The following is a 13,966-nucleotide window of genomic DNA, read 5'->3' as shown; positions in this document are numbered from 1 at the left end:
CTTGAGGTTCTCACAGTCTGTGGATAATACTCTATGGATGAACTGATCAGGTATATTTGCCTGCACTTTTCCTCCTCTCCCACTTGATATGTGGTGAGGAGACTGCAACAAACATCACTTTTCCTAGGGGCTTCCACATGGACCAGACATCCATTGTTCTCATCCGTCCTAGAAATGTCTGCCAGTCCTCATGAGAGGCTCCCATACAGCAATGGTTCCCAACCTGTGGTCCGGCAACCAAGGGGGGTCCGCAAAGCCTCCTCAGCGGGTCCGCGACTGCTTAGTAAATATTAACAGATTAGGTCCCCAGCTTTTAATAATGACTCAGTGGAGGGGTCCCTGGATTTCAATAATTATTTTGAAATTTAGGTTGGGAACCACTGCCCTACAGGATGGACCTTTTCATGCAGCATCAGACCCGAGTCACATGAATCTTGCAATTTGGCACCTGTCTTAGATTTTGGTTATTTACGCTTCCCACAGGGGTCTATTTACATTTTTAAGGAAGCTTGCAGACCCACCACTATAATTTGTCATGTTTCGAAGTGGAAATGGTTTTTACAGTACTGCATTTCTAAAAACCTCAACCCCTTTATACCAGCTGTTCAAGTTTTTGTGTTAATTACCCTACCTACAAAAATAGGGATTAGCATATACTTCCAAATGCCTACACTGTTGGCTATTGCCACATGCATGCAAAATAGGGAACATCTCCATTCATAATTTCAGTTACTAAGGCCTACATGGAGTGTCTCAAAAAGGTCTTTCCACCAAGAGTCCCACCTATCTCTCTTTGGAACCTTAACTTAGTACTCACAAAACTTGTTGGTCCCTTGTTTGAGTCATTGCATGCCTGCCTTGTGCAATTCCTCTCTTCTCCTGGAAAGTAGCTTTCCTCATAGTTATTACCTCACTAAGATGTATTTGTGAGCTACAGGCCGTAGCTTTGCAAGAACTGATCATACAATTAGATGCAAATTAGGTTGTACTCGACTGACCCTAAATTCTTTCAACAAGTGATCTCTCCCTTTCACTGTAACCAAACAATCGAGCTACTGTTTTTTCCCTTATCCAGAGTCGGTAGCAGAACAGGCCCTTCACGTACTTAATGTCAAAAGAGCTCTAAGGCACCACATTGGTAGAAATTAATCTTTCTGCAAAAAACAACTATTTTTCGCCTTCGCAAAACCACACCCAATATCAATAAGCTGGCATAGCTAGATGAATGGTTAAGTGTATTCAAATGTGCTAGCTTAAAGCTAAAAGGGTTCTCTCGTCCTCCCTAGATCACATTCCACTAGGAAGAAGGGGGCAACTATGGCTTTCTTAAAGAATGTTATCATAGCTGATATTTATACAGCAGCTACGTGGCCAACACCACACACTCTTACTAAACACTACTGTGTTGTTATTCTTGCCCTTCAACAGGCTAGAATTGGCCAAACGGTGTTAAGAATTATTAGGGAGCACTGCTCAACAGTCTATGTAGAGCATGTGTACCTACAGCCAAACATGTTAAGAGAATGTTACTTAACTCGTCTTTAACAGTAACACTTGTTACCATTATATACAAAAGGCACGGTCACCATGTTTCACACCTACACGTCATATTTATTCACCCGCTGTGCAAAAACCAATCCAACAATGCAGTGGATGCCCATGAGCATTGCCTGCAAAGGTAGGAGTTACAGGGTTTCTCATGACTCAAAAAGACTTCTTCAGACAGTGCATGCCTAAAGTTAGATGGCACAAGGATGCAGAGAATGTGGATCTGCAGCAATACAAACTACAAGCAGATGCTTATATGGTAGGTAACGCATTCCTTCCTCTGTTTTTATATATTTTTGGAAAATATTTATCCTTTCTTAGGTCCCAAGATGAGTTTGTTGTATCAGATGAAAATGTTGAGAGCGACGATGACCTGCAGTCAAATGACAGTGATGGAGAAATTGGCGCACGGAAACCTCGGCGGCACTATGCCCGACCAATGAGAAAAAGCCGCCGCCTGCGACAGAAGATGGCAAAAAGGAAATACTCGGATGACGATGAAGAGGAGGACACTGATGAAGATGATGATTCACCTGCTGAATCTGGTAAGGGCAGCCTGTCTTCAAATGTCTGGCGATATAATCACATTGAATGCTACCCCCCTCTCATCAAGAGTTGATGCAGACTTATTCTTAGATTTATGGTTATGCATAGGAGTGCAGCCACCTCTGGACACAAAACCTTTATAAAATCTGTATTAGTTTGTCCATGTGCCCAGGATATCTGGTTCTTAATTACGCATGTTAAATTTGATGATGGGAGGCCTAGTGCAAAGGCAGCAATTGCAACAGTCTATGTCCTCAGGTTTTCAGAGCATTTTGCCAGAGTAGCCATGTATTGACAAATATGTTGCACACTATTTTGTTTCACCTTGAACTAGGCAGTTAAAAGTACGGGGGAGAGTATGTTTTGCAGCATAAAGGGGGTTATTCTAACTTTGGAGGAGGTGTTAATCCGTCCCAAAAGTGACGGAAAAGTGACGGATTTACCACCAGCCGTATTACGAGTCCATTATATCCTATGGAACTCGTAATACGGCTGGTGGTATATCCGTCACTTTACTGTCACTTTTGGGACGGATTAACACTCCTCCAAAGTTAGAATAACCCCCAAAGTGTCTTCTATATTCAAATGCATGCATAATTCTTCACTATAGTGGTTGGGTAGGGAATTGTTATAGTGTAAAAACTTTCTTCTATGTTTAGTGAGTGTCAGCTTAAGTGGAGTCTGGATATTACAATGGCCTTAGGCCCACAATTCCCCACTATGTGACCACTATTTAGGTTCTTTTTTTCTGCCATACAGTGGGTCAGTCAACGGATTATGGGAAGCTGCTGAAAACTTATGGTTCCTGCAGAATCTCAAAGCAAGATTGAGGGTTTTCAGGTTTTTTCCTAAGAGTGTCTTCATCTTGGTTGAAAATTGGGATTGGTAGTAGCTGGGATCCCTGAGTTTCCTCTGTCAGAGCTTGAGAAACAGAGTAAAAACATGCCACCAATAGATGAGATGGGCTTCTCTAAAGAGAGTGTCGTCAAGGTTGATGAAGCTCACAGTAAACACCAAGATGACCCAGACCTCGAAGTTACAGTCGAGCAATAGGACGGAAGTACGGGACAGACATCCTCAAAGGACAAGACTTGCTGGGACAAGAAAGCATCTGATGGTACAAAATAGAGCACTGGAGGTAGAGACAGACCTGCTATTGAAAACAATGAATCTATGCAGCAACCATGGGGAGGACAAGACACTATGGGAGGGCATTGTCACAGGCTCTCCACAAGAGATGGGCAACCTATCCCTCAAGGCCATCTCCTTGAGATGGTATCTCCACATCCCGCAGGGTAGTTAATAGTGCTGCAGATGCTTTTGATGTGCAGGACCCTGTACATAAGAAAAAACAGTTTACTCCTATGCTACCTGGGATCAAACAGCAGGGCCTGGAGGTTCTTCTAAATACAGAATCTGAATCTGGCACAGCAGTTACCCCCAGGATAGAAAATAAATACAAGGCGTCCACTCAGTATCCTGGGTACCTAAAGTCGCATGTATAGACAGACTGTCTGATATTGTTGACTGCAAGGATAAGAGCCATTTCTCCGTCTTCCTTGGACCCTCCTCCAGACAAGGATACTAAAAGGTTAGAGGCAGCGGGCAGAAAGATGAAAAGGGGGTCTATTCAATGATGTATCGCCAACTCCAACTACCTACAGATATAGTCATAAGCAATGGAAAGACACAAAGGACATAATGTCATGCCTTCCCCAGGATCCTACAAAAGGGCTCAGGCAGTCTAGAGGAGGGGAAGAACATAGCCAACTCCTGCCTTAAGTCTGCATCAGATGTAGTTGACACTGCGAGCAGGCAATTGGCTACAGAGAATATATTGAGGAGACATGTCTGGCTACGAATTTCAGGCCAACATAACCTGCTCCTAACAGGAAACCATCTATTTGGCCAGATGTCGACAACAGCTTGTAGGGCATGAAAAAGGTAAATGACTGCTAAGGCAGTGGTTGACTTGCACACATTCAAATCTTTTTTTAGAAGAGGTAACTTTGCAGATAGGAGAGGACAGGGAAGGCCTTTCATTCCCACATTACAAAAATCTCCTGCATACACACACTTTGGCTAAACACAACGGTAGCACCAACAGATAAAGGGCTTTTTGTGTGGCAAAGGTGAGCCCAGAGGCAGCACCTGCAGGAGAGCTTCCTCTCAGTCCAAGTTACTTGTTGGGAACCCTCTCACAATTTGGCAAAAGTAGAGGGATGATAAAAGACTTCTACATTTCCTGGAAGTCTATCACAGTATCCAAAAGGGTGCTAAATTTAATAAAGCATGGGTGTTGCATAGAGTGCCTACAGAGGCACCTCCATCAAAACCACAAAAGTAGAGACATGTAAAAAGGAACAAGAGGAGCTACTACTAAGAGAAATAAAAGACCTATTGCAGGAAGAAGAAATAGAAAAATTACCCTAAAACGTAAGAACCACAAGGGTGTATTCTCTTGTTCAAAACCAGGTCGAACCCTGTGACTGATATTGAACTTAAGGTTTGTTAACAAGTTTGTCAAGATACTAAGGTTCCAGAGGACCAGTTTGCAAGAGGTGCTCTCTCTGTTGGAAAAACAGGTAACTATAGACTTAATTAATGCTTACTTTCTTGTCTCCATTCATCTCTCATGCAGGAGGTATCTCAGGTTTGTGTTAAAAGGGATGCATTATAAGTTCAAATTGTTACAGTTTACATTAAAGTCTGCACCAAGTGTTTATCAAAACACTGGCTGTGGTTGCAGCACACCTCAGAAATAGTCTGCTCATGTGTACCCCTACCTAGATGACTGGCTGATTAGGGCATGCACATTTAAGCAATGCAAAAACAGCCTTTTGAAGGCTATCCTGTTTCTCCACCAGTTGGGTTTTTCAATTTGGAAAAGGTATCCTTTTCTCCAGAAATACTGAAGACTTTCTTGGGGGCAAACCTAGATACTCTAAAAGCAAAATCATATCTGACTATGAGGAGAGTACGGGCTTTACAGGAACAGACTGGCCATTACCACAGCTGACAGTGAGAACAGTGATGAAACTATTGAGTATGATGGCCTTGTGCATCCAGTGGATCCAAACACAAGGATACTAAAACCCATTCGACTGGTTAAACGTCAGTGGTCAAAAATAGTGGCACACCGAAAACATGATAAAGGGAATAACTTCCGCAGCAGGCCATCATAACAACAAATGCGTCACAGGTGGAATTGAGGGCACACAACGAACAACAGAAAATAAGAGGGTTATGGTCCAAACAGGGGACCCCTAAGCTTATCATCTGTCTCGAACTATAAACTATTTTCCTAGCATTGAAAGCCCTTTGAGGGCCAGATCCAGAGGAAAAGCGTACAAGTTCTTGTGGACAGGACAACTGCTATGTTCTGCCCACAGGGGAGGTACAGTTTCCTTTCACTGTCCACACCAGCTCAGTCCATCTGCAATTGGTCGGTAGCAAGATACATACAGCTAATAGAAAACCACATACCAGGAGTGGAAAACACTCATGCTTACAATCTCAGCAGAAGTGCAAATGTTTCTCACAAACGGAAACTAAAATCAGAGCTGGTAGACAAAACTTTTCAACAATGGGGGAATGCCAAAGGTCAACCTGTTTTCAACAACAGAAAACGCAAAATGCCTGTCTTTCACATCCAGGAGTGATCATCCGTTCTCACTGGAGAATACACGGCTGATAAGCTGGCACAGGAGGTTTGCCTTCACCTTTCCTCTACTACCCCTGATCCCCTAGTGATACAGAAGTTCAGTGACATCTAGCATGACTCTGATCCTAGTGACCCCCAGGTGGCCACGTCAACCATAGTTCCCTTACCAAGTAGAGAGGGCTCTGGAAAATTCTGTCAAAATTCCTGTACAAGAGGACACTGTTTGGAATGGGGGCTAAGGGGTAGGAGTGGCTCTTTGACAAGCAATTTGGAGTTTTTCCTCCCAACCTGAGAGAATTACAGCTAATGGCCTGCCTCCTGAAATAGCAGAGTTTGGACTCTGAGGCCTGCTTTAGAAAACACTACAGATTATTAGGGAGGCAAGTATACCTTTTACTAGGAAGTGCTGTTCTTTAAAGTGAAAGAGGCACCTTGTATGGTGTAAAAGGGAAAATCTTGTTTAATAATTAAGGAGACAGTCCGTCTCGGACAGAACCCCCAGCATGAGAAATAAGTTCACTTGGATGGAATCCAACAGTCTCAAGCTCAACACATACAAGACTGAAGTAGTGATTTTCGGAAAAAGCACTCCCCGTGGGGCTCTACCTGGGGGCTGGCAGACCACGCACCAACACCAACCCCAACCCCCACCTCCAAAGCCAGGAGCCTTGGAATCAACATGGAGAATAATCTGGACATTTCCACACAAGTCCGTGCTGTCTCAACTTCCTGCTCCTCACCCTGAAGATGCTGAAAAAGATTTGTGAATGGCTCCTGAGCAACACCAGGAATACCATCACATAGACCCTCATCACCAGCAGACTAGACTACAGGAACACCTTATTCACCAGACTCACCATACAACTCACTATAGAACTCAAAACAATCTAGAACACAGCAACCAGGCTCTTCCTCAACCTTCAATGCAGGACACACATGACTCCAGAGGCCGCAGATACATAAATGCGCCCACTTCAAACTCCTCACCCACACCATCAAGGCACTCACAACACAGGCCTTCCCTGCTGGAACTGCCACGTCTCCTTCCACCAACTATCCAGACAGCTCCTCTTAGCTACTCAACCACATCCCACACATACACAGAAATAGAGCTGAACGTCATGCCTTCTCTTATTTTGCTCCTAAAGCGTGGAATTCCTCCCACTTCACATCAGATCCTCCCCTTTGCTTCTCAAGATCTGCAAGAAGCTGAAGACCTGGCTCTTCGACTAACCCCCTTTCCACCTCTCAACACAAGCTCTTGCACCTTCTCAGCGCCAGAATACCCTCACGGGCGATAGTGCTCTGTAAAAATGTCCATAAAATAACAGTGATTGTTAGACACCTCACACACTTAGCGGACTGCATACTAGCATATGCTTTAATAGTATATCTGTTAGCTATTGCAGCTTACTTTAGAAGTCCAGGTACAAGTCAGGGCACTATTGCTCTTATGAAAGGTTTTATGGAAGGAGCCAAGAGTCTCTTCCTTTCATATACCCTTCCTCCTCCATAATGGAACCTACCCCTAGTACTAGAAGGTATCATGATGCCACTCTTTCAGCCCACGCACAGTCTTGTTTTAGTTTTTAACTCTGAAAACTGCATTCCTGTTAGCAATCACATCTCCCAGGAGAGGAAGTGAATTCTAAGCACTCACCGTGCAAGAACCTTACGTATCGATTTACAGAGATAAGGTAATTATGAAAACAAGCCTAAGATTCTTTTTAAAGGGGATGTCACCTTTTCACATCAACTAAACCATTATTTCTAATGGATACAACTACAGATTCTTCACCTTATGAAAATCCCCATATGTCAGACTGGATTCGAAAATTCAAAAAGCAGTCTTCCTGCCCTCTGGTAGTAGGTGCCATGCAGCTCCATACCAATATTGATCCACTCCAGGCGCGACTAATGGAGCTGCAGGTAAGCACTACCTATGAGTACTGACGTCAGTTCAATTCTTCCTGCGTCTTCAGGTGTGGATACAGAGCTTCGGTCCTCCTGTCTTCATTTTTTAAAGAAAATATCATCTTTCAAAATCTTCCAGTGTGCAAGTGAACATTTCACCCCCTAAGACTACAGGGTTTATACCTTGCTGGTACTTTTGCAAGCGAATGTCTGTGACACAACCCCATGCGGCGTGCCTCTGGTGTTTGAGTTTGGCACATGAATCCATGGTCTGTGGCGACTGCACCCAGATGAACCTGAAGGCCATCCATGAATGCAAAGCTAAGCTATATGCAGCAAAACACTGCAAGACTCCAGGCTGGCCCCCCTCCCTTTCAATCTCTGTCCTGAAGTCATTCCTGCAGTAGATCTTCTTTGTGGTGGGAGTCTTTGGGTAAACCCAAAAAGAAACAGAAGAACATGTTGGACTTGTCTCCTTCCTGCTACTCTCGAACTTCTGAGAAGGCAGAAATGCATCATCATGCCTCAAGGTCTTTCTACCATCCCAATGAGGAGCCAATTCCAACCCTCGTCCCGATGCACCATGAATTCTTGAGTCCATCGGTGACATTGCAGCAGGTCGAATCCTTGAGAGAGGTCATGTTACATATCTTCGGGCACACTTCCAGTTCCCTCTCGTGTGCCTCCAGGCCCCAAAAATCCACAAGTGTCTCCAGCCGGTTGCCCACTTCTGGATCTGCACCAGCATTTGTGCCCACTTTCGGGCCAATGCTGAAAGCTGCACAGATCCGTTGAATGTAGCTTCTGGCACCATGGCCACCGGTGCTGGAGGAGGACTAACAATCTTTCGTGGTTTCCATGTCAAATTCATTTCGACCTCGACCCTGCCCAAATCCTGATGCATTACAGCCAATTTTTGAATTCTCCATTTCTGACACCATACCATTGCCATTACAGCAAAGTTGTGCACAGACATTGCATTAACCTTATGTTTCAGACTCCGACCAGAACCAGCCATATTGAGACAACAGAGGAAGTCCCCGCCCTCAACTTCTCCACTATGGTGGTTAAAACCAATGTGTTTCTTGAGGTCCTTCAGCTTGGCTAGGCACCGATCAAACCTTTTCTGCCTTTCTTTCAGTGAGGCCCTCGCTGATGCTCTCATAGGATCGTAGGCAAAACCATGTTCTGGCCCTCTGGCCAATCCAGAGGTCGCATATTGGCATAGACCAGCTCCAGGGAATCCTAATTATTGATCCAGCATCCAACTCCTGAGAGTTTGTTGATGCAGGCGTCCACCAGCAGAGTTAACCTGAATGCCTTTCCAACAAAAGCTTGGTAAAAGAATGTTCTCATCGGTCAGACTTGCCCTGAGTTCAGTCAGTGCCAGCTACATCCGTGGACGTTATTTCCATGCGCTCTAGGACATGGTTGGTGGAATGTTACTGCCGATCTAGAAGAATTACGGGCTTCCTTGGCTCAAACCATGCATTATGGTTGAGATGCAGCCAATCCGCTTGTGCCTGGACACTAGGGATTGTCTGGGAAGAGCAAATGGGACAAGCGTGGTGTTTGGGCGCCATACATGGAAGAGATCCATAGGCTTTTCTGGGATGCCTGTTCAGCAAGAAGGCGGACTTGATCCTGGAATGTTTTAAAGTGAGCTGGGCTGTGGCACGTTCCTTGGGCCTTTCAGCACCAGTCTGACTACCACCCCCACAGTTTTGGCCTTTCCTAGACTATGCCAGGAGCTTGGCGCATCAGCAGTGCCAGGCTTCACTGCCCACGCAACAGACACCCCAGGTCTGCAGGGGCCTTGGACCCAACAGACAACGACCAGGCCATCAGAGGTTGCATCTGTCCCAATCCTTTGCACCTCAAGCAACCAATGATGGGATCAATAGCATGGAAAGCTCTCGCATGTTTCAAAATGTAAGATTACCTTAGCTGATCAGTAAGAGTTGCCTCCTTCTGACTGGGGTGCGGAAATACTACTGCCTTGGTCTGAAATCACATTTTACTTAAAAGGTGAAAAGGGTGGAGATTCAGATTATACCCGAGCACCACCCAAGATCTTGTGAAAAAACAACTCCTGCATGTTACTGCGAGATCAAAGATGGCCCTCTTCATACTAAGTCATCTCAAACCCATCACGTTTCCATGAGTATAAAGAGCTGCAGGAGCAACTTTGTTGTGCCACAGCACTGAGGGCCAGTGCAATTAAAGTCCTTACACTTGCGGGCACATGGCCCTTGACTACACAGCCACTGATGTTATGGCCCCCAGGAGAGCAGGTAGCAGAAACTGGCTGCTAAGATGCACTGAGAGAGTGGCTGAACAGCAGAGCAAAGACCAGCCTGGCAATTATGCTTGGAAGAATAAGGGCATTAAAGCACAGCTATGACTGTCTTCTAAAAAGGATTCTGAGCTTGCCAAGAATAGCAGCCAATAAGGGTACATTCTTGGTATCAAAACACTGTGCTTCAATTAGTTTATGGATGCTTTGTGATGTTGCTGCTGAGAATTTCCTTTAAGGTAGAATTCCCATATAATATGTGCCTTGCCATTATAATCTTTTCTTTTCTCGGGTAGAAGTGGGCAGCAGGTGATGCCTCACCCTTAGGAATACATTCTGCAGATGATTCCTATTCTTCTTACAAGGCCAGTCGTGTTTTCAAGACATGTTGGTGGGAAGCTTTTCTCATAATGGCTACTAGCCAGTGATTGGTGACCTTTCCTAACCCATTCCCTAAAATGTTCTTATGGTTCACCAGCCTGTTTTGCACTAGTCCTGTTACTTTTCTGTAAATCTTTTGTAATTAGAAAAAAAGCATTAAATCAAGTCATACATTAATGAAAACGCACAAAGAAAAGAAGTCGGACTACCTCATGTACCTCATGTACTTGACCATGTGTGTCAGATTACCAGTGAATGCTAAAGTACCGTACTTGATCTGATAGGTCTTATACTTTCTACCCCATGTTACCAAATTAGATCCCTGTGGCCTTGAGAACAATTGTTTCTAGGTATATTGAAATACCATTCCAGACACTGAAATATTTCTGTCTCAAACACTCTTAACTAAAGGTCATACTCCTAATACTGGTTCTCCTGATCAGATCAGATTGTCCCATAGCAAGAGTATCTCAATCATGGCAGTCTGGTATATGGTGGGTCCAGTATATTCTGGGGCAACATCCTCCAGTCTGCCAAGTACTCTGGTAATGTTTTTCCATTTGAGTTTATTTCATCTATATCTCTTTTGTGATAGCCAGTTCCTCCTTACTTTTTTGATAGCTAGCAATTTAAGGTCTCATTTGATCATGCCGTTGAATAGCCATTCTTTCTTTTTCTAGTATTATCTCTAGTATGGTGCAGTTATGCCTAATTTTCTCTTTCTTTGGTTTTGGGACTAGCCCCAACTTGCTTGATGCTTACTATGGGCAAACCTCTGGTGACTGGATGTAGTTTGACCAAAACTGTTAAGAAAATGTCTGACAACTTGGGGCACGACCAGGTCATATCTATTAAATCTGTCATGTCTTCAGCATCTGGGTGTTCTATGTTGCTTTTGGGTATATGCTAGTTAGTACTGGGATCACACTGATTGTATGCAAGTACTTTAATTGGACAAGCTTAAACCTTGCTCTACTAGATATTTGCCTAATATCAACACAAGTTGTAGAGAATTGCCATCTCTTAGTGGGTGTGGCATTCATTGTCCATTTTTCCCCAACTGGCCAAAGCTTTCTTATTTTATTAGTTTTAAGAGCTCAGTGTAGCCTAATCATCGGTCATCGTCCAGTCAGAAGTGCCAGCATCTGCATTAATGTTGCTGTTTCTTTTGGGCATTTGGGAAATAATCATTTAGCTGTTCTGGCCAGTCATGAAAGTTGCAAAAACTGGTACTGTTGTACTCAGAACCATCCTTGCACCTCCTCGAATGCTAGCAACTTGCAATTAGCACATATGTTTCCTATTATGCAACTACCTCTATCTAACCATTGGACATGACTGTCTTGCTTAATTCTCCTGATAGGGGATGAACACCACAATAATGGCCGTAGTAAAGGTGAAATATCATAATCACATCTCACTCACCATGCCTTACCCTCTTGCCTTATCACATACAGGAACATTTTCAATATATTGTTGCCCATCACGAGCAAATTTTCCAATAATCTAGAACTATACTTCAGTATATCTCTAAATATCACTGTCCCATTCCTGCCTTCTCATTTGACAACTTTGGGACCTCTAGCTACACTGTCCCCACAATGAGAGCATCATTAGTTGGTCTACATCATGTAAGACCCTAATCAAGAGAGTACACAATGTGCCTTGTAAAATGTACATCATATCCTAAGACAATGGTTCCCTCAGAGGAAGCAAAACAAGCCTTTGCTTCTTAGGCAAATATCATTAATTACCAACTGTGATTCGTCATTACATGGTTTAATGCAGCTGTACGTTAACAAATAATAGAGTGATCAGTGTAAACTTTGTCAGTATGTCAAAGGTGTTTCGGTGAATGGTGCAGTGAATAGTGGAACACGTGAAGGCAAGTGTGCAATAAGAGATATGAAATAACACGTAGAAGAGTCCGCTTTTAAGGCCAACTTCTGACTCTGTTTTGGAGTCCACTACAAAGCAGGTATTGAATGTGTGTCTACCTGTTACAGTGTTGACATTTCTACGTCTTTACTGATCTAATTTCCTCCAAGTCTTCATCAGGACAAAAACGTAGTAACCAGAATGCTAAATGTACTAGGTTAAATGATTGCTCGAAGCATCCTGTTATTGTCTCCTAATGCGAAACACCATCCTAAATCAGCAGGAATGCTGGTCCACAGACTGGTCCCTTACATCAAAAGATTGGTGTAAGGATTAGCGTTACTCCGGGACCAACTCACTTGATTGAGTTGGCCCCAAAGAAACATTGATGCACACACTGATTGCTGTACAATGTTTACACCATCATAAGTCAGCAAAAATGCTAGTCTACAGACTGTGCCCTTGCATTACAGTCGAAAGAAACATTGTACTATAAGGCCTACCAATATGCCTAGGAATAATTATCACTAGTATGTTATAGCTTTTTTTAAATTCAGAGCAATTTCCATATTGGAGAACAGGTATTAAAGGTGAGCCTTTTTGCTACCCTTCAGGAAGAGGAAATACTTTCAGATATAGATCTCTGCTTTGAGATTTACCATTGCTCTTCAACTACTACAGATGATTTGTTTATCCTTGTTTTTGGAGTACCGTTTTACTGAACACTATCTATGCCCACAGACAGTAATTACAGCGAATACAGTGATGATTATTTGGAGACACGGCGAAGGCGATCACGGAGAAATTCACAGCGACAGGTCAACTACAGGGAGGATTCTGAAAGTGATGCTTCAAAGAAAAGTGTTCGATTTGGCAGAGGAAAGGAAATGAGACGAATTCTCAAACGAAGGCATACCAGTTCTGAGAGTAATGGTAAACACTAATGTTTATTTGTATTAAAATATATGGTTGGAATTTAGAGTGATTGTGAGACTTTTTCAGAATGCTTACCTTCACTTGAATTTAGTTTCCCAACACAACTTTTACTTAGTTGTATTTTGCATCTTTAATAGTATGCAACAACCGTAATATTGTCCTTTTAAATTAGAAGCAGTATCCACAAAATTTCATCATAGGAGATAATACAATATTGCAAACTGTGCAACACCTCTCTGATATGTCCCTAGAACATTGACACCTGTGTTAAATCCCAATCAGTTGTACTTTGCCCTGGCAGACTTAAAAGTAAATGTTGATGAAAGTATTTACATTAATAATGGTCTCTCTTCTTTTCAAACCCCTGGACTACAGACAAAACTGTTTAGGGTTAAGTTGGTAATCAGAACCAGACTGTCTCTTGTACAGATGCATCTTTGTGGATCACTAATTCTGCTTTTAGAGGTCCACTGAGGCGAGGATGTATAGTGGCTTATGTTGCCAAATCTTAAAAGTGGACTCTGAGGGGAACTGGATGAACTAAGTAGGGAATGTTGGAGATAGTAAGAGAGGTATTGATGGAGGAGACAGTCCTGCCTAGTCCTGGCAGTAGAGTTCTTTGTGATGGCTGCCTCTATTTTCATTGTCAAGGTGGAGGCTTGGAATTCTCTCTGATTGGAAAGTCAATTTTAGGTTAATTTGCAATATATGTACAGTTAAGAAGAGACTTTGAACAGATGTGGACGAGGATCCCAAGAGCAAACCTCTGCTGTATAGAGGGAAACTATATAAGGAAGATGTGT

At 43.2% G+C, this 13,966-nt stretch overlaps 1 protein-coding gene across 1 annotated transcript in view; it reads left to right on the top strand.

The window, feature by feature from the left end:
- The window catches only part of RSF1 (remodeling and spacing factor 1), a 502,800-nt gene that overhangs the window by 461,796 nt on the left and 27,038 nt on the right, over window positions 1–13,966 (top strand). Inside the window, exons 14-15 of the mRNA XM_069203919.1 lie at window positions 1,870–2,093; window positions 12,969–13,160. Coding sequence (XP_069060020.1) covers window positions 1,870–2,093; window positions 12,969–13,160 — 416 coding nt within the window. The remainder of the gene's footprint in view (window positions 1–1,869; window positions 2,094–12,968; window positions 13,161–13,966) is intronic.

This window comes from Pleurodeles waltl, chromosome 8, assembly GCF_031143425.1.
Source record: "Pleurodeles waltl isolate 20211129_DDA chromosome 8, aPleWal1.hap1.20221129, whole genome shotgun sequence".
NCBI classification, from domain to species: domain Eukaryota; kingdom Metazoa; phylum Chordata; class Amphibia; order Caudata; family Salamandridae; genus Pleurodeles; species Pleurodeles waltl.
The sequence above is the reverse complement of the archived record's forward strand: the minus strand, read 5'-3'. Positions and strand labels throughout refer to the sequence as shown.